This window comes from Hippocampus zosterae, chromosome 21 (assembly GCF_025434085.1).
Source record: "Hippocampus zosterae strain Florida chromosome 21, ASM2543408v3, whole genome shotgun sequence".
Lineage (NCBI taxonomy): Eukaryota > Metazoa > Chordata > Actinopteri > Syngnathiformes > Syngnathidae > Hippocampus > Hippocampus zosterae.
Window position 1 is genome coordinate 3449599 of NC_067471.1, and position 22797 is coordinate 3472395.

At 43.0% G+C, this 22797-nt stretch overlaps 1 protein-coding gene across 2 annotated transcripts in view; it reads right to left on the bottom strand.

Annotated features, from left to right (window-relative positions):
- Nucleotides 1–401: 401 nt before the first annotated feature.
- LOC127593669 (chemokine-like protein TAFA-2) overlaps nucleotides 402–22797 on the bottom strand; it is a 39808-nt gene continuing 17412 nt past the window's right edge. Inside the window, exons 2-6 of one of the 2 annotated variants that reach the window (XM_052055258.1) lie at nucleotides 14731–14825; nucleotides 9397–9549; nucleotides 6056–6180; nucleotides 5427–5485; nucleotides 402–1198 (exon numbers count right to left, since the gene is read on the bottom strand). In XM_052055258.1, coding sequence (XP_051911218.1) covers nucleotides 5456–5485; nucleotides 6056–6180; nucleotides 9397–9549; nucleotides 14731–14824 — 402 coding nt within the window. In that variant the 5' untranslated portion in view covers nucleotide 14825 and the 3' untranslated portion in view covers nucleotides 402–1198; nucleotides 5427–5455. Of the gene's footprint in view, nucleotides 1199–5426; nucleotides 5486–6055; nucleotides 6181–9396; nucleotides 9553–14730; nucleotides 14826–22797 lie in introns of both variants that reach the window. The other variant, XM_052055257.1, reaches the window with a different exon arrangement.

Here is a 22797-nt window from a genome sequence, read left to right on the forward strand (position 1 = left end):
GCCTTTTTTTTTCCCCCTTATTTTTCTCTCTGACCTGCATGCACTCATGGTTGACAATGAGGCGTTCTAAAATGGACATGCTGTTTCCTGAACATTTTTAGTTTTTGTGTGTCAGTGTAAAAGATGCTTGAAAGATTTGTTTTTGAGGTTGTGCCTCCGAATAGAGAGCATACATTTGCATACTGACCCGTTTCCTGGAGGGTTGCTTGTTAATTTATTTCGGTTATTTAGATTGGAGGGCAGGGGGGTGAAACTTGGAATCTGCATTGAATGATTGGCTATTTTAGTAATTTAAGATAATGAGTTACTATTTTTCAGGCAATGGTATTTATCCAGCACACTTGCATTTCGTATTTGTTCTATAAGGAATGAAATCTCAATACTAAAAAATGCAAATCATGAATCACACAACCACAGTTTATTACTGATGTCATCACTTACTCAGACAATGTCGTATTTGGGTTGAAAAACAGTCATGTAAATGTTCTGAACCACTCGATGGGATTTTTTTTCTTTCATTTTTTTGTTTTGTTTTAATGTCTCAATAATTTGACTTGAACCCCAAGTTCATTCAGGGTGGAAAAATCGTAGAAGCTGCCAGAAATTTGATTTTTTCCAAAAGACATAGGACAAAAAACTACTTTCTGCTAGCTGCTGCTGGCTGTTTGTAAAGATAGCAGATGCATCTATTACTGCACAGATGTGCAATTTTTTTTAATGCAATTCCTTCTTCTAAGTTATTTTCACATGTAGAATGGAAGCATGTCGCATGACGGCATCAAACATTTCAGGTAGAGACGCGTCAGTGTGGTTGTGTACTTATTTGAAAGTCCTCCTGTATATCTGCTACTCGGGCTACGGTACGTCTTTTTCATCACGCTACTTTGTTTGCTCAGCAACGGTGCTCGCTGTCGTCCGGCCGATGAAACAAAACCTGTCAAGGAACGCTAGATTCGAGAATTGAACATTTAGGCAGAGTTCACCATTGTAATCCACTACAAGCAGTACGGGTATGAGAGCAAATCCAGTCGTCTGCTAAGGCTTCTTTCCAAAAAAAAAAAAAAAAATCCTCTTATTGGAATCCACTTCTCTGATTGGATGGCCAATACAGTTCAGGAGGCCTTCAGGTTGCCAAGGATTCACTGCGGTTTATTTACAGAAAAGTTCTTTGCAATCAGCCTCTTCTCCTTTGAGTCACCTGTGATGGGAAAACGTGACACGTTAAAAGTGAACGACGCGGATGGTATTTTGGCAAGTTAGACAAAATGTCTGCGGAAATGATTATCTACCACTTCGGTTCTCAATCGAAGCTCCGTGAGCTGGAGCTACTTAAAAGCTTGATAGAATTGGGACGGTACCCCAAAAGATGGCATACCAGCATGAATAAAGTCATCTTCATAGGAATGTGTGTTTTTATTCTTTTTTTTTTCTTACATATAAAAATATGACTTCCTTCCATCGTTAAATTTTCACTTTACTTTGTAAAAAAAAAAAACTTTATTGTTTTGGTTCTTTTAAGTCTGACAAAATGTTTCAGTAGGTAGGCCTATTATGATATGAGGCTTATATAAACTGAATTTTAAATTTAAAAGATGTGAGTGCATCAAGTTGAAACAATTCGAAGTATTTCACCCCCAAAATGTTATAAATAAATAAATATATATAATATAAATAAAAATAAAAATAAAAATACAGGCTCAGTGGTCGACTGGTTAGCACATCAGCCTCACAGTGCAGAGGTGTGGGGTTCAATTCCAGCTCTGACCTTCCTGTGTGAGGTTTGCATGTTCACCTTGTGCTTGTGTGGGTTTTCTCCAGGTACTCCAATTTCCTCCCACATTCCAAAAACATGCGTGGCAGGTTAAAGGAACATTCTAAATTGTGCCTAGGGATGAGTGTGAGCGCAATTGGTTGTTCATCTCTGTGTGCCCTGCGGTTGGCCGGCAACCGGTTCAGGGTGTCCCCCACCTCCTGCCCAAAGATCTGTCTCTTGTCTCCTAAAGGGGTTGTAGGCAACCTTTTTGAGACCCGAGCCCACAATTAGTACCAAAGTGTTGGCAAAGCAGTAAGAAATAAAAAATGGACATTCTTTAGCTCTTGAGGCCATTTAATATTCTTGCAGTTGACTTTTTCATGCGCTCTAAAGAGAGACGAGAGCATCGTGTGAGTGGAAGGTGAAACAAACAGCCACCCGGATGGAATTCTCATTTTCCCTTTGTGCTTTGAATTCGGAGCCATCTCTAAAGAGGATCAGCAGCATCGGCAGAGCTGAACTTAACGACCTCTGTTTCCAAGGTGGTAATGTTTGCCGCGCTTCGGATAAAGATGCCGCTAAGTTGAACGCGTGTGCTCCCGACTTGAAGTTTTACAGATTAAATTGCCTGTCAGGCCGTCTGAGTCGGCTGACTGGCAGCTCCTTTGCTCTCGCTGGAAAAGAACATTCTGGTCGCGTGCCGAGCAACCTTTCGCGAAGGCTCCTTCCATCGAGTCAAACCTCCTGACAGCTGCCATCAACAATGGACCAACTCTAAGAAGTCAGTGTGCAATTTGTTAGGGAATGCCCAACTTTGCGTTTGGACTTTTTTGGGGGGGACGGACTTGTGAGAACAGGTTTTATTTTAAATGCAGAAAATTTGCTTAAAATGAGCTTTTATTGGTTGACCTGATGTCACAGACCAACCAAATTACTGCATGTACACCAACGCATCGCAAACCATATTCCATATTTTAAAGGGGACGGGTGGATCAGGTCATCCATCTGGAGAAAAAAAGTTCAAATATGTCACAAAAATATATTTTAACCCTTTCATGCAACCTATAACCTGATAATCTGTCCGCTCGAGTAACCGCTGTCCCTGAAAGGGTTAATAATAAAATTACGGTTAATTAGGAATCACATTTATAATGGCTTTATGTACCAATGATTCAAGAAAATAAAACACTTTCTCACTATTGGTGTATTTTAATTAATACATTTTAGGCAAAATAATGTCATGCAATTTATGAAAATAACTCCTGTGTGATTTTCATTATACTTTAAATTCCAAAAATATGAAATGTAGATGGGCGGCCCGGTAGTCCAGTGGTTAGCACGTCGGCTTCACAGTGCAGAGGTACCGGGTTCGATTCCAGCTCCGGCCTCCCTGTGTGGAGTTTGCATGTTTTCACCGGGCCTGCGTGGGTTTTCCCCGGGTGCTCCGGTTTCCTCCCACATTCCAAAAAACATGCGTGGCAGGCTGATTGAACACTCTATATTGTCCCTAAGTGTGAGTGTGAGCGCGGATGGTTGTTCGTCTCTGTGTGCCCTGCGATTGGCTGGCAACCGATTCAGGGTGTCCCCCGCCTGCTGCCCGGAGACAGCTGGGATAGGCTCCAGCACCCCCCGCGACCCTCGTGAGGATGAAGCGGTACGGAAGATGAATGAATGAATGAATGAATGAATGAATGAAATGTAGATGCAAACTATACATATAAATAATTTATCCATCCATTTTCTAAACCGCTTATCCTCACAAGGGGCATGTGGGAGCCTATCTCAGCTGTCTTCGGGGAATCGGTGGTGGACACCCTGAACTGGTTGCCAATTGCAGGGCACACAGAGATTTAAAAAAAAAAAAAAAAAAACATTTGCGCTTACAATCGCATCTCGAGACAATTTAGAGTGTTCCATTCGTCTGCTACGCATGTTTTTGAAATGTGGGAGGAAACCAGAGCACCCGGTTAATTTATTGAATACAAAATATTCCAGGAATGGTAACGCAAATGCTCGGTGAATTGTATTGAAGAACCTCCTTTGTCAAACCCCGACCTAAACGATATACTCATATATTCCACAACAACAGTCCGCTTGCATCGGGGCCCACGTGGAGCTGATCATTGTCTTGAAAATACAAGTAGTGTGTTGGTGAACATCAAATATTGTTTTGACAAAGACATTTCAACCCTAAACTGTGTCTGTTATGAATGTGGCGCTAATTTGCGAGTAATTTGCGGATAATCACAACGAAGGGCTGAGATGCTAATCTTGAAGTCGTGACTGTGAGCCGGGTCTCTTCAAGAGGGGCGCAAATGATTGCAACAGTACTTGAGTGATTATTAAATGAAAATACAAATAGAGGAAAAACATTTTGCGCGGTTATAATTGGCGTCTGACAGGTGCTAAATTAACACGTAAAGGGTTATTTTCCACACTGTGTCTGAAGTGTGCTCGGCTGCAAGATTTAACACAGAAGGTGTGGAGCACGCTGTTTATGCTGTCGAGTCGTCGACAACACCAACTGGGTTTATGATAATAACGTCTGTTTAAAGATGCAGGCAGGATTATTAGGCCATAATGCACCTGGAATATCAGCAGGAAACGGAAAGCTGGAAAACCGCCAACTCATCTCTCCCCGTTGTGTGTCTGTAAAAACTTAATGGATGATGTGAACGATTCAAATATGCAGAAGTACAATTTTTTTATGTCTGTTCGTTTTTTTTTTGTGTGCAACAGACCGGTTTGGCAGCCAGGCACAGAAACAAATAAAACCAAATGATTAAAAATACAACTCATCATCGCCAATTATAGTTTTTGCACTGGAACAGTTGTTAAACGCACGCAGGCCGGAGAATATAAAAAGATGAAGGCGGTAGATGAGAATTAGAATAATTTATTTTTATCGTGTTTAGATACTGTTTTTGTATCATTGTGGCATGAAAGATGAAATAGTTCAATCGATGAGTCTACCAATTATCTCGCATTATTATCATCTGATTTATGACTCACTGACCGATTTATGACAGATTTATGTCTCCGTGTTTGTGCAACACTTTTTTGGTAGAATTTCACATGAACGCTTAAGGTGACAAATCCAAGTGTTGAGTAAATTAACACCTCAACCTGAACTTGATATTTTTTTTAAATCATGAATTCATTGTTCATTTTTCGTTAAACTAGCCAAACCTACAAGACCAAAAGGTCTACGTTGAATCAATCGGAACTTGTTTCTTGTAAAACAGATACATTCATTGATTTTGTTTTCTTAAGAATATACACGGGAAGAGGAACAAATAGAAGCCGTCATGAGAATAGCCGTTAGCAAGCGGAATCGCTGAAGCTAGCAAGGCTAATGGCTATTCCAGTTCACCACCAGCATATTTTCTTACTCTGACTCACACAGACACCTCGGGCATTTTGTGCGGCCGAGACAGAAGTTCTCACTATTTTAGCCGAGATGTCAAAAATATAAATAAATAGTGGATATTGTAGCAGAGCGCATATGCATTTACACATGAATGGTTCAGGTTAACTCAGTCGGAAATTCTGATCGCGGGTTGTTTTCACACTTGATGTTTTAACACCATTTTTTAACTATGACATGCCATTATGAATATTACAAGTGTGTCAATGAGCCAATAAAACAACAACAACAAAAAAGATGTCTCACCTGTGGAGTCCCCGGTGAAGAATGTGATGTTACCAAAGTTGATCCCTATCCGCGGAAATCTTCCCCATCATCCATGTTAGAAAAAACAAACAAACAAAAAAACAACAACACATTCATTCAGACTTTTCTCATCAGCTCAGTCGAATTGCAAACCTTGTTTCGGCAGTTTCCGTGACAAAAAGTCAAATAAATATGTGTCCCATTTTGAGGTCCCGACAAATCCCTGAATCAATAGCCCCAGGCTCCAGCCTGCCAGCTCCAGGCAGGTGTGGTGTGGACACTTTAAATAATTAAGTACACATGCAGGGAGGCAGAAGCAAAGTCTATGGGTCATCATAACACACTGAAGGATACGAGCGTCACGTTACAACCTTAAAAGCAGGTAATTGGAGCGAGTAATTGGCCAGTTTGGGTGATCAAAGTGTCTCGAAAGTGCTAAGGAGACATGGCAGATCATTGATTCGAGGCCCCCCCCAGAGGCCCGACGGCAAACATTAGCTCGTTTTCAACCCGACGCGGACCCGGAGAAACACAAGAGAAGCTTGTTGACTTTGGCCCAAGCGCGTAAGGTCACATTCAACAAGTTAATTCTCGTTAAACAGACGTGTTTGCCACCCCAAAACTCTTACCTTTGTGGTTTTGATTTTGTTCCCTGTAGCACAGCTCCAGCCTTTCAGATCAGGAAGGACTTTGCATTCTTCGCCGTCAAGGCACGGGTGCATCTGACACCACCACTTCTGCTCCACTATGGAGGCTGGAAGTCACATCCAGTTGCATTCAGTTTTAGCGTAACGAGATTGTGGGTTGCAAGTGAACTGCACACCCTTGACCGTTTCCCAGCCAATCACAGGGCAGATATAAATAAACAACCATTCACACGTACATTTTCTTCCATTGGAAATGTTGAATTTTCAATGAACTCAGCATGCATTTGTTTGGAATTTGAGAGGAAGCCAGACGACTGAATATTGGGTCTGTGATGCTACCGCAAGTGTGTTCTGAGGGCAACAGCCTCGGGTCAATTAGCGGGGTCCAGAATTCAAAGCAAACATGCTGCATTTAGCTGTTATGCTGCGCGCAAATGGAATAAACGGTCACATCTTAAATTATTTTGCATTTAAAATGTTGTTGCAGCTATTGTGAAGCACATTGAATTACCTTGTGTATGAAATGCGCGATGATAACTAAAGCTGCCGTATCTTAATCCATGGAGCTGCGTTGCCGAAGCAAACCAAAATAAAATAAAATATGGACGACTCAATTTCATAAATAAATACATAAATAAATAAAATAAGTCCAAACGAAAAGAAAAAAAAATCCTCGTAACAAAGAGCTGACATGTCCCCGAGAGCCAGTGACGTACCACTTGTGGAACTTGAGCTCCCTCTAATGGTACATGAAAGAATCACTGCCCAAGTTCAGTTGTATTTCACTTTTTAGCGCAATGTTCCAATATCTAAGTGTCGTGTTGACGTTACAGTCCATAAATTGTACACAATGTGACACTGACTTGCAATTAATTGTATGAACATTTAGCTACGTCACTGTAGTTTAATGTCGGTCATTATGGTGGTACTCAGTAGTTTTTTTTAAGGTGGTCAAAAATGGTGTTATTGCTTCAGATAAGTTTTTGGAAAATCAAAGAAAATAAGACTATCATTACTAAGGTGATGATTAAACCACATCTTTTAACCAGGAAAAAAATCTGGATATTTTTAGCTCTGAAAATCCATTCTGCACAAATGGTTTTAACTAACCCATTATTTAATTAGGAGCATCTATGTGTGGCGGAACAGGATGTTTCTGTCACTGTCTCGCCGAGAGTCGGAATTTTGACAGCTTTTGCTGTCTGAATCCTCGTGGCAGGTCACACCATTCGTACACTCACGCAATCCTGCAAGATGTGCAGCCGTGTTGCGAATACAACAGTCTTGAACACCGAATAAAGCTGCCGCTGCTCCGTTGGCGCTTGGGCCTATTACAGGGGCCATTATCTATATTACACATCCCTTTCATTTAGCGTTCGCAGAGGATGATGGTTGCTATAATATCCACATAGCACCGCATCCTCAATCGAGTAAATTGCAGCGAAATGAATTTGAATCACACCCACTTTATAGCTGCAGCACTGGGGTGGTAAATGTACACAGGGTCAATGGCGGGCAGATGGCCACCAAGGTTCCGCATCAAATAACAACCGGCAAAGAGTCCATTGCATGCGTTTCCGTTAATGGTTAACGATGCGAGCACGATGGCTGAAAACATCTGGAACTGTGTTGTTTGTTGATTTGTTTTCACTGTGGCCGTTAGAGAAGCCGGGAACGGCTTTGACCTTGAACTCCTTCATTAACGCGACGCGCGTTGGGGTAATGAGCGGTGGATTATCGAGTTTGGAAAGTGTTTGTTTGGAAGTGCGCGCTCGTCCGTTCGGAATTAGACACGCGGTTCGATTGTGGTGAATATGCAATGAGGTCACAATTCCGTTCATATTTTCGCAATGTAAGGGAGCTGAGGCACTATTTTTGAAGCGGAATACAAATCGGTGCAAGTCCTCTGAGATGGAGGTTCATGTGATGATTTATCAGGAGGAGGCTTGTCTCACACACAGTTAAAGGTAATTCCATCTTGGAGAAAAAAGGAATAATTAAAAGGTTAAGTGCTGGTCACTTTTGCCGAGAACGCCCGCCGAGCGCTAAACTGAGGGCCGGTGTCTCGGAGCTCTAATTTGCAGAAAATGTCAATACTAAAATGTCAAGGAATAGGTCAAACACAATTGGATCCGGAGTTGAGAACGAAAGCTCGACCAAAGCAAGTCACTTGCCACTCGTGCTGAGCTTGAGGTCGGACACATTAGCATGTTAAGAGACACAGTGTCATTAAAGGGAACCGTTAAAAGGCTGATATGGTTTTGCCAGGCATTCATTCATTCATTTAATGATGAATTTATTTATTTTGTGGTGGTTGGGGGGGAGGCGGGGGTGGGGGGGGGGATCCCGGTAGTTAAAGCCGCTGGATCTGTTGGACCACTGCCGCACTAACTGCTAGTAGACTAACGAACGAGTACTTAATTTTTTTTAAAATACAATAAAAACTCTTCGACTTGGCAATAACTAGGGCTGCATAAAATAACTAACAAATGCACACAAAAAAACACTGGCCAAAGTAAAAATTCATCCTCAGAGCTTCGCATTTTTTCATTCAAGGAATTTTAATGTTCCCAAATCATTGCCAATATATCAATTAATTTCACGAAGTCTCCCGTCACGAGCTAAATATATAGAACTGGCCTTGCAAGCGGTAAGCGGTAAGAAAACAAACACTTAAAAAAAGGATTAAAAAACAGCCAACCACCTTCTCCACGCTCATTCTTTGACACCCAGTTCACTCCCCAGACCAGAGCAGCCTCTTTAAGCCATATACACTACGGTAGCCTGCACATACTCCCATGTTTGATAATCTGGTTACCATATTTTCCGCACTATAAGGCGCAACTAAAGTCATTACATTTTCTTTAAAGCTGAGGGTGCGCCTTATAATCCAATGAGCCGTATATATGGATCGTTACTATGAATTCTTCAACATCGTATTTTAACTCTTATGTAAAGTTCTTTGTTACAGCTGCAGCAGTTGTGAAAGTTATATAAAGCTGCATTGTATTGTATTCCCTTTAGCGTAGCACCATCTAGTGGATGCAGAATGCGACCGCAGCCACCATTGTAGCTTCTATTCAATGTGCCTTATAATGCGGTGCGCCCTATATATGAAAACTGTTTTAAAATAGGGCATTCATTGAAGTTGGGCCTTATAATCCGAAGCGCCTTATAGTGCAACATCGCACTTGATTGAGCTACCGAAAAATATCAGCTCGGCTATCTTTGTGATTGCATTCAAGCGATTATTTCGCACGATCGCAGGGATCTCATCTCAACAACGCATCATAAACGTCGTACAGATTGTGACAAAATCGTACCGTCGACGCAGGAGGGGGCGGCTCTGGTGGTGCCGGCCACTTGCCCCGGAAAACAGGAGCACTTGACGGTTTGCGAGCGCTCCTCAATTTTGTTCTTGTTGCAGCAGCGATGCAAGGCGACCACCTCGCAGGTGCCCGTGGGAACATGCTGCGCTGCTGGAAAGTGGGGGAAAAAAGGAACAATCAGTGTTTAATCCGACGCTGTGTAGTATAAGTCATTACCCCCTCATTCGTAGCCTTGTACGGAGTCCCATAAGAGCATATCTCTCTCGGATCTTTACAACACCTCTTTCATCTCTCTCAGGGAAAGAGACAGCCCATTTTCTTTTAGAGACTCTCTTCTTGTACACCGTTTCCTGGGCGGCATCATTCAATCAAAAATTGCCAGCATCTCTAATTCACATAGTACTTCCGCATCTTACATCCGACTGACAGATTGCCTTTAGCGGAAAAATCTGCGCCTTTTGGAGAGAGCTACAATATGCAATAAAGTCAATTGATCTTAAATGAAGTCGTCCCAAAAATGCTTTGGCGGGCGTGCTGGTGCGTAATGCCGAGAGTGGTAGCACGTTTTACACATTGTGAGCAGAGGTGACAAACACTCATGTTCCATATTTAAACGTACCTACAAATTAGTCCATCGCGCCGTTTTCCGACCCTATGCACGTCGTCGCTGCAATTGACGTAACCAATCCGTGTTGCATAAATAAACATACTGTTTGTGTTTGATCAAGCCAGTAACTGTGGAACAGAACCGATTCCCCATCCGAGCGGCGGTCCGATGTGTGAACGGCCAAAGTGCAGCGCTGCAGAACTTGGAGCCAATTTCCAGATCACGCTCCATTGTCTGAATTATTTAGCGCCTCAGCGGCTCCTTGCTCTATTAACCGCTTGTGACATTTTCATGAGGCGTCCTTCCGAAGATACACCGCGATGAAATGAAGAATCTAGATGCCATCCTAATTGTCTTTTCAATGAAACTGTGTTTCTGGCCATTTAACCCTTTCAGTGACAGCGGTCACTACAGTGGACAGCTTATCACAGGGGTCTCCAAACTTTTTCCTGTGAGGGCCAAATAACTTTTCCCTTCTCTGACAGGGGCCAAGTTCGGTTTGTAACAAAAAGGGTGACGATCACAGGAGGTGTCGAGACATCAACATTTATTGTTTTCGAAAAAGCCGCACATAACCAGGTATTAACCTTTTTCTGGGCTCTTGACAGGCACAATTTATGAAATCAATAATAACCAATCTTTTTGTTCTTCTTTTACTTAATGTTTTCGCCATTAGTCCATTTGTTTTTGTTTTTTGTTTTTTTGACAGGAGTGTGAATAGGGCACAGACTGCAGAAGGGTGCAATAGAATGTTATGTCCTATGCATCTACAAGTCTAGATCACTTGGTCAGACCTGGAGGGGAACCCCCCCACCCCCACAAAAAAACACAAAAAACACATATTTGTTATTGTTCAAGGGGCCAGGAAAATGCAGGGGTGGGCCACATTTGGCCCACGGGCCGTAGTTTGGGAACCCGTGGCTTATCAGGTTATCAGGTTACAGAGCCATGAAAGGGTTAACATCGCCGACCATCGCGAGTGACTCGAATGAAGTCTGCTCAAATATTGCCTCCTTACAATTTTTTTGGAACCACCGAACAAATGCGTGGGCCCTTCAACATTTGCATTTCTAAAGGGAATGTCCATGAATTCCCGTCTGTCTTATCGTTGATTTAAACTTCGAGGGAATCGGGGGAGCCTCTGTCACACCGGCTTCCAAACCAGTCTTCGCAAATACATTCAGGCACCAGACTGAGATGCTTTTTTTGTGTGTGTGTGCATCTGTTGGCACCAAAAAGCTGAGTGGGCATCCAAGAAGAGCTCCCCTATCCAATCGGAAACGGCGCGCAGACTCTCAGCGTGAAGTGCGTCCTTTAGAGAGATTCTGGCAACACTTGTCGAGCAAACATTTAAACCGCTTGACTTGCTCCGGGTGCGTTTGTCTTTCATGCCTTGGGGCGCGGAGCGTGAATAAGCACTTTGCAACTTTGGAAAGACCACCTCGCAACAAGTTTTGACGTGGGAATGGGGCGATAACGGGCCCGGCTTGTGATGCCCGTTGTCGACTAATTTTGACACGACAGCCGTTTTCTATTCACATTTGTAAAACTGCCAAATAACAAAGAGACATCATGGCAGCGTGGCTTCAGACTGCATTTTAATATTGACAAAACGATGCATAAGCAACTCCCATTATTACATTCCAGCACAGCACCGCAGGCTAAATTGTCCTATTCTGTGCTGTGAATGCAAAACATTCATCTCGGTCTGACGATGAGAGTTTCTCCTCCTCCACCTCGTTTAAGTGGGTTCTTATTTAGGAGTCTGAACGAACGATTTCTCAGCTTGAAGTTCCGTCGCGGTGAAATTCAAATGCTGCCCCGTGAGTCACTGTGACTCATTCTTCACCCAGCTTTCCGATTTTTTAAAATTTATTTTGTCACACATTTGATGGCATCCCAAGACATTCTGATACCCACTGCAAAGGTTTTTTGTTTTTTTGCAACGCAGGGCTGAAAATACTGGGCAGATGTGTGCTTCGGTCCCTGGAGAGGGTGAGGAAACTGCAAATGATGCGAACTTTGCGTTGTTCACAGGGGCTGATGGGAATGATAATGGAATCATAACCACTGTTTTGTGCCATTTACAACGCTCATGCAGAGAAATTGTCTTTGCCGGCCCTATGAATAATGCACGCTGATATATGCTAATAATGAAGAAAGATTGAGACGCGTTGCTTCACATATACATTTAGAGGTGACAAAATGTTAAAGACGATATTATAGAATGGTAGAAGACAATTGGAGAGGCTGATTCGACCTCTTTTTCCAAGAAGATGAATTCTTCATTTCACTCTTCTCGTGGAACAAATTAATTTGCCGTGTTTTGGATTGGCGCTGGGCTGGTTCCATGCCCTGAATTACAACAGGTTTACAGCCACAGACACAACGCACAGGGGAAATTAGCGGGCCGCTGTGGTTATCAGAGAGAAATAGGATGTGAGATTATCCGCATCCACTTCCTGCGAAAATGATGAGCGCCTTGAACGCGCGCGTCCATGCCAGTCAAAGGCGAGCGCATCAAAAGAGGCATGCCGCCGCCTAATTGGTAGACAAAGGGAAGGAGAGGTGCATATCTATCATGCTTGTAAATGGACATCCTGTCCACCAGGAGAGACGCGAGTACGCCACCAATTACACGCGGCCGCGCGTTTTCTGTGCCGCGGCAGAGCGATCAAACAAGCGGCTTGGCCTCCATTTGTAGTGTTACCGACTTGTCGTAATTGATCTCGGCGGGTTTACAAAGCTTGACAGCACTTTCAATGAGGAAGGGATTGAGTGGGGTTGGACTCGATACAATTAGCTCAAATTACTGATTTGAGCTAATTGGGGGTATTTTTTTTTTTTTTGTTGTTGAGTTGTGCAAAGCACCACTGGTGTGCTCAAAAAGTCTTCGTTTCAAGTCGCTTGGTGATGAGAAGTGATGGATGGTAACTCAACAGGCTCCCACACGAGGGTTTTGTGGTTGACTTTGTCTTTGAACGTCAATGAAGTTGAGCATTTGGGATCTGCTCATAGTTTGTGCTTACTCATGGATGCTAAATTAACACGGAAAGAAATCCTTGTAGTTTCACAGCAGTTCCAAAAACCAATCCTTGTATTGTCTGTATTTTTTTTCCAATTCATTTAAACCTTTGACTTGACAAGAGCTTATAATTTGCCTAGCTAGTGGCAAGCTGAACTATGACGCTAATGTAGCTTAGCTGTCTTTTTGTTTTTGTATTTCTCGGGAGGGATAAAGTTTGATGTTATAGTTGTCTCCTATTTTGGATATGTCTGCAAAAACTAATCTCTGTGTTGTCTATTTTTCCCTTTTCATTTAAAACAATAACTCACATGAACTTCTAGTTTAACCAGCCATAAGTGAATTAAACTGTGAAGCTAACGTAGCTTAGCTGTCTTTGTTTTTTTCCAACTTCTCATTTGACCAGCTCCTGGTGAGCTAAACTGTAAAGCTAACAAAGCTTTGCTGTCTTTTTGTTTTGGTTTTTGTAACTGACACGCACTTAGTTTGACCTAATGGTGAGCTAAACGGTGACGCTAATGTAGCTTCGCTGTCTTTTTGTTTTTGTTTATTTTGGTAGTGTCAAAGGGAAATGCTGTAGTCTTTGATTTTTTTTTGCTTGCATGAGCAATCGCTCATCCGAATTGATCATAAATGGAATGTTAGCATCCAACCTGATCGCATAGTTGCCTCAGACGTTGTTTAAAACAAAACATTTCAATAAGAAGACAAAAAACACAACCAGCAATCTTCATGGATTACCATGACCGAGATGACCGTGATTCTAAACAGACACAAGGAAATAATAGGATCGGGATCGTAAGTTTAAGAAAAGCTTTTATACTTTGTGGCGAACAAAATGTAACCATATTTGGTGGTCCCTTCATGACATTTCTTTCCTGAGGTGGCCTTGCTTGGTTTTGAGTGCACTAGACAACACATGCAAAAAAACCCAACAACAACTGGCACACTATCTTATTTTTATCATTCTCAAAATGTCAAAGTCTTAAGTTCAAGTCCTTATCATATCGAATAACACATCGGTCAAGTAGAGTCTTTTGTAAGTTTTAGTCCATCAAGTCCCACATCCTAAAACCAGCAACTAACTCGAACTAAGCCGTGGTGACTTCAGTCCCTCACCTCTGCGATATGGATGATATACGATTGGAATATTAATGTCAGCGCTCCATCATCCAAAGAGCAAAACCAACGATGAGCCCTGAGGCCAATTGCTTCCTGCTAATCTTCAAGCATGCGCCCTGAATCCAAAGCTTTATTCGTGGCCCCAGTGTCACATGTGCACAGGCTTCTGAAGCCAAACACATTCCTATTTCACCACATTGTTGTCGGCGGCTACTTTCAGATGATTAGCCATTTTGCGGCGCTGCTGTGTCTAATCCCAATATATGTGAAGACTGATTGAAAAATCCTCTAAAGTGCCCTCGCCTTCGATCATAATTAAGGGCAAAGTCACCCCGCTCGACAGTGTGAAGCAATGATGTGTTTTTAATCGTTTAACAATGGACACACTCGCTGCCACTACATCGGGATTTTGACGACCAAAACAATACTTAATGTTACGCCGTACATGGAGAAGCAACGGGCGGGTGATTACTAGATTAGTTCAAATATGAGACGTGGCTTTTTATTTTCAGAAAATATCAGGCCGATGAGATTCAGCGGTTGGCTGGGGGAGCAAGACGGCAAATGTACTCACCTGTCGAGCTCTCAGACATGTCCCAGAGGCTGATGGCGAGCGCCATGACGAGTAAAAGCCCTTTGCTTCCCACCTGCGCGTGTCGCTCACTCATCCTGGCAAATGGAAACAGTGCGTTAATGGCGTCAAACTGCGTTAATTGTTGACGCTCATTGACCCTGGGCCTGCACACCTGGCGAGCGGCCCGCACTTGCGTACCAACTCTCTGCAATTAAAAAAAAACAAAAAACTGCGACACCTTGGTCGGAATAACCCCAAATGATTGACGTCAACATACAAGGCACGTTCTCCGTTCGTTGTTGATGCATCATGTAACGTTAGCATATCGTACACTTATTCAGCCTGTTGTTCTCGATTTAATTTTGATTTTAAATTGGCTTTCAAGATGTCTCTTCTTGGTGTTGGATTTTATCAAATGCATTTCCCCCCAAAATCCGATTTATACTCACTCCAGTACGATTTAGGTTTTTTTCTTATTTAGCATGCATTTTATGGCTCATGTGACTTCTACTTCGGAGTGATTTAGACTCCGAAAAATCAGAATGTAAGAATATATACACCTGTGAGCATTGTTACGGCGTTTGTGCATGAATATTCATTGGTTGAATGTCAATCCCTCCCGCCACGTCTAATGATAATTTTTGCTAGCCAGTCAATAGGGTTTCCCATTGCTTGCTAGCTTTAAGCTAGCAGTTTAGAGAAAACTATTTATTCCATCGATTTAACTATACAACATTTTTTGTGTTTAGTTTTGCAAAAAAAATGCTAGTAAACAGTAAGCACGGTGCGTTCAAGGTGCATATGATCGCGAGAAGCCCAAATCAAAATCACGATTAAATCTCGATGAATTGCGCAGTGCCGTTGAATTCCGGTGACCAAATGAAAGAAGGTCAAGCCTTCGATAAGCTTCACCCGACTCACCACAGTACCGTCGTCCTCCAAAGTACGTGTGGAGTCCGAGTTGGGCCGCCGAGATCTCATTTCAAACGCCCCTCCAGAAAAAAAAAACGGGATGCAGCAACAGTACTGTAATTACTGGAAGAGGCTCGGTATCGAATGGTGCGAGCGTGCAAAGTTACAAGCTGCGTTGATGCCTTCCTTACCGCCTCCTGCCTCTTATTGCGCCGTGCTCATTGACATATACATTGCCCGAGCCTCTGAGGGATTCTTGTGTTATTTGCATACCTAATTACAGTTATTTTGGACAAGCAAGGGAGCGCTATTCTGCTGATTTATTTATTTTTTGATGCGTCTCACCGGACGGCCGATCGAACGCTGTGTTAAAATAGAACACCAAAAAAGTGTTTTCCGCACGGGAAGGCAGATATCCGTCATGATGACACGGCAATGCAACAAAGGAAGTTTGCTTGGGGATGGGTCAATGCGTTTAAAAACTGCCTGGGCCCGGGCGCAAACACATTTAGCGGAGGTTGGGAGGGGTGGGGGGGGGTTGTGGGTGGAGACTGTGGCCGCAGTTCATTTTCCCCGAGATTAAAAATATATCGGCGCTTCTCCCTCCCCACCCCAAACAGTATTATACTTCTGTTGTCCTTCCTTCCTGTTGCTCGAAATTGATTTTTTTTTCTTTTTCATGCTCTTGGTGTGCGAGAGAGGCAAAAATTCGGATCATTTTCAATGCCGTGCACATGACTCCTTCTGCTATCCTTTCCCTCCAAGCCGTATGTTAAGTGGGATAATAATAAGGGTGTTTTCGCAAATAGCTTCGTATTGGCCACCCGGGAGCGGCGTCGCGGCAGGTTGGCCGCTGACATTCACCTTCACGTGTACAGATTTATCGCGGGTGTTTTGCAGCCTGGTCATGGCGCTCGGTCAATGAGAGACGCGTGTGAAAAAAGGGTCATCTGTGACAAAGTACAGGCCTGCGCGCGGTGGCATCGTATTGATGGTCGCTATCTTACAGTAAGGCTGCAATTCTACAAATGGCTTGCCATTGTCCCTGAATGGGTCACGTTGTCATTTGGTGCGGCAGTGGCGTCAGCGTTTGGGGGCGCCGTGGAGCTTGACCTTGTCATACGGATTGCTTTGCAGTACCCCCCCAAAAAACCCCACAACTGGCAAACATTCGCGTTCTTAAAGACAGTCTCGCAGAACAAGTGACCCATTTCATAATAAAATAAATAAAAAATAAAATGTCCTTGGGTTTATATCAGACCCGCAACTTGGAAATTAAATTGAGTTTTGATGACTCACTGATGTCCTTGAGCTGAATCGGCGATCTAGCGTAACATAGTAAACATTGCAAGGCCATTCAAAATGAACTCGCTAAAATACATGCTGGTACAGTACACAGACAGACAGACACACACACACACACACACACACACTGGTAATTCTTTCTAATGTTGTTCACATCGAGCGAGCTTTAGAGTAGCATCCTCAGAATGTCTTTTTTAAAATCATCTTTCTTTCTTTTCTTTTTTTCAGCGCGGGGGAAAATAAAATCTAGGGAAAATCCAAAATATGAAAAATTATGATATTACAACTTTAAAACTATGGTAGTTTTTAAGTTGTAATATCACCAATCACCACTAGATGGCAGGTCTTTATTCCCTCTCTTTTTTGGGCTGATTTGGAATAATATTCAGGACAAAATAATACCCCAATAACATTTACATAGGGCAGCCCGGTAGTCCAGTGGTTAGCACGTCGGCTTCACAGTGCAGAGGTACCGGGTTCGATTCCAGCTCCGGCCTCCCTGTGTGGAGTTTGCATGTTCTTCCCGGGCCTGCGTGGGTTTTCTCCGGGTGCTCCGGTTTCCTCCCACATTCCAAAAACATGCGTGGCAGGCTGATTGAACACTCTAAATTGTCCCTAGGTCTGAGTGTGAGTGCGAATGGTTGTTCGTTTCTGTGTGCCCTGCGATTGGCTGGCAACCGATTCAGGGTGTCCCCCGCCTACTGCCCGAAGACAGCTGGGATAGGCTCCAGCAACCCCGCGACCCTCGTGAGGATCAAGCGGCTCGGAAGATGAATGAATGAATGAATGAATGATAACATTTACATTTTGAGTGAGAATATATTTCTAAAAATATATATAATTACTTTGTGCATTAAATATTGGATTTTTGTTTAGCGGTTTTGTGCCATCCTTAATTGGTCATTTCAATGGAAGAGAACCCTTTACCTTAGGGAAAAAAAACCCAACATATGTTATTATTTTAAAACCCTTCCTTGTTGGATGAGGAAAGGGCCATCGAAAAATGTACTCTCAAAAAATGAAATACCACATATTTTGTCCTCATTTAAAATATAACTTTTGTCACACATCAGATTTGGACGTGAGTGGTCCTATGTGACACCCCCAAAAAAATTTTGGCCCACCTCCGACATTGAAGTTGCCGATCCCTGGTTGAAGAGTTACAGAAAAAAAATTGATGACACTTTTGATCATATTTCCCAACTGGATGAAATAGCACATCAAGCATGCAAAAACACGAAAACCAAAATGTCATTCACGTGTATTTTCCATGAGCTATGTTGCACTCACTGTGTGATGACTGACAAAAAATACAAAGGGAACCCAAAATGAGAAAATGACTTGCGCACACATTCAATGAAAAGAGCAATTATCCCAAAGTGTTTTATTCCTCTGGCTGCCAGCAGAAGCACATCCCCCCCCCCCCCGGACTTTATTGTGAACTGCGCTAGAGGGAACTTTCAAATGCAAATCATCACCTTCATCGAGAATAATGCAGTTTTATTTTAGTTATTTTTTTATTTTATTTTTTTTTATTGCCGCTGCCTCTGTCGTGCCGCTACGTTTTATGTGCTCCGATTCATGCGGCGATTGGACTTTTATCCTTTGGGCACCGATTAGCTCCGTTCCAGGCGCCGGATTTGCTTTCAACATGACACAAAGAAGTAATGTGGCTCATGCCGAATGAAACGCCAACGTCGCGGTGTCTTACCGGCGCTGTGATCGCCTTCTTTCATTTCGGCACACTCTCACGTTTTGAATGGCGGCAAAATGAGCCTTTTTTTTCGCTTAAGTTTGACATTCCCGTCATTATTAAGACAATAAAAAGGCGGTACGATCATTATACTGTCTACTTAAACATTAATGAGAATGTGCCGAAGCGAGTTGAAGCTATTTGCTGGGGACCAACAAAGCCAATTGGGAGCCAAGACCTCTTTCTTCGTTGTTGTCCCATTTGTGTCATGCGTTTTCCTTCGCTGATGTTTTTCATTAGACAGAAACAGACTTTTTTTTTTTTACCTTGGCCTAGTTCACTCCTTTGCCTGCTTTTGGCAGTCTGGAAAGACATCCAACGCCACGATGCCAAGTCATTTATCGCTATTTCAGTTGTGATGGCAGGTCGTTAATTGGGATTTTAACCCTTATGAGGGACAGCGGTCACTTCAGTGGACAGCTTATCATGGTGTCAGGTGTATGAAAGGGTTAATGAACTTCGCTAATAGGCGCAGGCGGGTAGTGTGGCCCACAAATTATTCTCAAGTAAGAGAACTGTTGCTTTGGAATGGTATAAGAACGTAAAAAGTAGTCATTTGAATAATTACTTGAGGTAGTCAGTACATCGTCAATGAAAAAAAAAAAGGAGACGGTGACAACATCTTGTATTAAACTCAAGTGGAGTTATTGTAGGCTGAAATGTCAACACAGACGAGAGCTTTGCAGGACCGCCTGACTCTATTGGATTGGTCAGTTGGATTGGTAATCAGCCACGATTCTTTCCGACAAACCAAAATCGATCTCAAGCAATCATAAATGCCCGCGGATATATATATATATATATATATATATATATATATATATATATATATATATATATATATATATATATATATAGGGCGGCCCGGTAGTCCAGTGGTTAGCACGTCGGCTTCACAGTGCAGAGGTACCGGGTTCGATTCCAGCTCCGGCCTCCCTGTGTGGAGTTTGCATGTTCTCCCCCGGCCTGCGTGGGTTTTCTCCGGGTGCTCCGGTTTCCTCCCACATTCCAAAAACATGCGTGGCAGGCTGATTGAACACTCTAAATTGTCCCTAGTTGTGAGTGTGAGTGCGAATGGTTGTTTGTTTCTGTGTGCCCTGCGATTGGCTGGCAACCGATTCAGGGTGTCCCCCGCCTACTGCCCGGAGACGGCTGGGATGGGCTCCAGCACCCCCCGCGACCCTAGTGAGGATCAAGCGGTACGGAAGATGAATGGATGAATATATATATATATATATATATATACACAAATTGCAAGTGGAATGTAGTTCAATGGAATGGAGTCAAAAGATTGTTCTGAACAAAAATAGTTGTGTACCAAGTGTGTGGTATGAGTACCATCAGTGGTACAGTGGCTTCCTCTAGTGGTACTTCTTGGATTTTTTGGTTACTTAAGTACCGTATTTTCCGCTCTAAAAGGTGCACCTAAAAGCCTTCTATTTACTTAAAAGCTCACAGCGCGTCTTAAAATCTTATGCGCCTTGTGTATGGCCATTACGTTAATATTTCGACCCCAACGGCGCTAAGCTAATCAGTGAATTATCTCTGATTTTAAGACATGGCTACCCAATATTTCGATCGCGAGATTGGTCATTTCAAAAGTCGATCTTTGGTCAAAAAAAAGTTTGCTCAATGTGGCAAACTGAGCTAAGCAGTAAGTAACCGCTGCAGCTAGCATGCAGCGGTTAACAAGCCAGATTTGAAGAGGATTGCTCAAGTGAAGGAATGCAAGGAAGGCACTAAGCGAAGAATATTTTTAGGTACATTTTATTGAGTGTTTTGGAGGTTTAAGAGACTTCAGGTAACTTTAAGGAGTAATTGAGTATATCTGGGCATTGTTTAATAAATGTTGGTAGCATTTTAGTATATTGATGAGTATTTTGGTTACTTTTTGGTGATGTTCCAGTTGATCGAAGAATATTTACTTGACTTTTAAGAAGTATTTGTAAAAGTGATGTAGCATTGAAACCACTCAGTTCATTATTCGAGTAAACATAACAGAGCAAAGCTGCCCGTCAAAACCAACTTCCATGTTGCGGTGAAAGGCCTTTTATATTTTCAAATGTGCTTCCTCTGACAAGCTCAACACTTGAACCCAAGCGGGGCGCATCACATTTTGTTCCTCTCCCTTCTTTCTTGCGCTATTTTCCTCCCGAGCACGACACGCTTTCTCGAAATATCTCGCTTGCAAATCAGCTTTACTCGTAAAACCCTCATGCGCTTTTCGACTCAAGTCAGTCAACATTTTTTATTTTTTGAAGTGTAAAATTCAATTTTCGCTTCCCCTCTCAATGGGAGGGATCAAAACGCCCGAAATGCGCAAGGCAAATTGGTAATCCGCAGTATCCCCGAGATTGCAGGGCGGGTGCAGAAGCCGAAAAAGCTGGACTTTCCCTTCTCGCTTTCCGCAGCCGGATTCGACACAGGGATTTATACCCCTCCACCCCCCTTTCCCTTCCGTCTTCTATCTCACTCTTGGAGCATGACTGAGACTGTCACCTCGGACGGCTTGCGGGGAGCCGATTGCGCCATCTGAGAACAAACGCGGCTCATTTGCCAAAACACAGATGTTCCCATCTGACAGTGGAGGACGGAAGCGCTCCACCCCGTCACTCCAGACAACGGCACTTTTACAAAATTTTTATTTATATTTTGTCGCCGGCCGGCCTCCGCCAAGCCCGATGCCGCGAAATCCGTGTCGACTCGCTGCCATCGCGAGACAAGACGGCTGCCGTCACGGTGCTTTCGGAGGCGTGACCTCCCGTCTATAAAAAGGAGCTGCGCTTGATCGCGTTGTTCTGATGGCTCTGCGAATCAAATCATTACACACCAGCCCGCAGCGACGCTCTGCAAGGGCGGCGATAGGAAAGCGGCGGACTCAACAGGGGCTCAGTCTGACTCCTCGGGCCTTCACTTGCGATTTGCCAATTATATCTGGATGACTGTTGACTTCAGTGCTTCAGACTTAGCACATCCCATCGCAAATCAATGAATGGACGGGCCGCAAGGACGAGTTGGGGTTTTTTTTGTACTTGGGGATTGGAGTTGAGGTATTTTCCGTTCTGAATATCCCATCTCCATAGACCAGCAAAATAAATAAATAAATTAATTAATTAATTAATTACCTGTAATACGCATGCCAGGCCAGTAGTTGGAGCCATCATATTTTGAGCCACGCCACCCAGGCACAAGCATGTACTTATTATGTAACACAGACACTTAAGTACAAATATGTTTGCATTGTATGATTTGGTTGAGCATTTTGGGAGATTTTAAACAAACCATAATTAATTTCCTTCACTTGGATGTGATCCTGCTCTGTGTGCATTAAAGTGGCAGCTAATTATCATTAGCCTCTGGATGGTGTTTTGAATTAGTGTTAAGCTAGCATTTGGTTTTGGTGTTTTAGTGTCAGTTTTCCAAACAATTTCGACTGGCAGTGACAAAAAAAATGCTTGCATCTTCATTTCCTTAAAGTGATATTATATAATCATCTTCCTAACCGCTTGATCCTCACTAGGGTCGCGGGGGGTGCTGGAGCCTATCCCAGCTGTCTCCGGGCAGTAGGCGGGGGACACCCTGAATCGGTTGCCAACCAATCGCAGGGCACACAGAGACGAACAACCATTCGCACTCACACTCACACCTAGGGACAATTTAGAGTGTTCAATCAGCCTGCCATGCATATTTTTGGAATGTGGGAGGAAACCGGAGCACCCGGAGAAAACCCACGCAGGCCCGGGGAGAACATGCAAACTCCACACAGGGAGGCCGGAGCCGGAATCGAACCCGGTACCTCTGCACTGTGAAGCCCACGTGCTAACCACTGGACTACCGGGCCGCCCTATATAATCATTTTAAAAGTAATTTATTGATAGAAAAAGACTGAAAGAAAGTTAAAGAATTATTTTTCAAAAATGTTGGAATAGGTTTAAATGTGTTTAAATCTTACAGTGAGATAAACTGCAGCTTTTATTAGCTCTATTTTATTTATTTATTTGTTTATTTTTTACATCTTGTTTGTCCCTGCAATGAAACGCCGGTTTGCTGTACTCCTGCAACAAACAACCATTTCATTGTTTATGATGAAACACTGA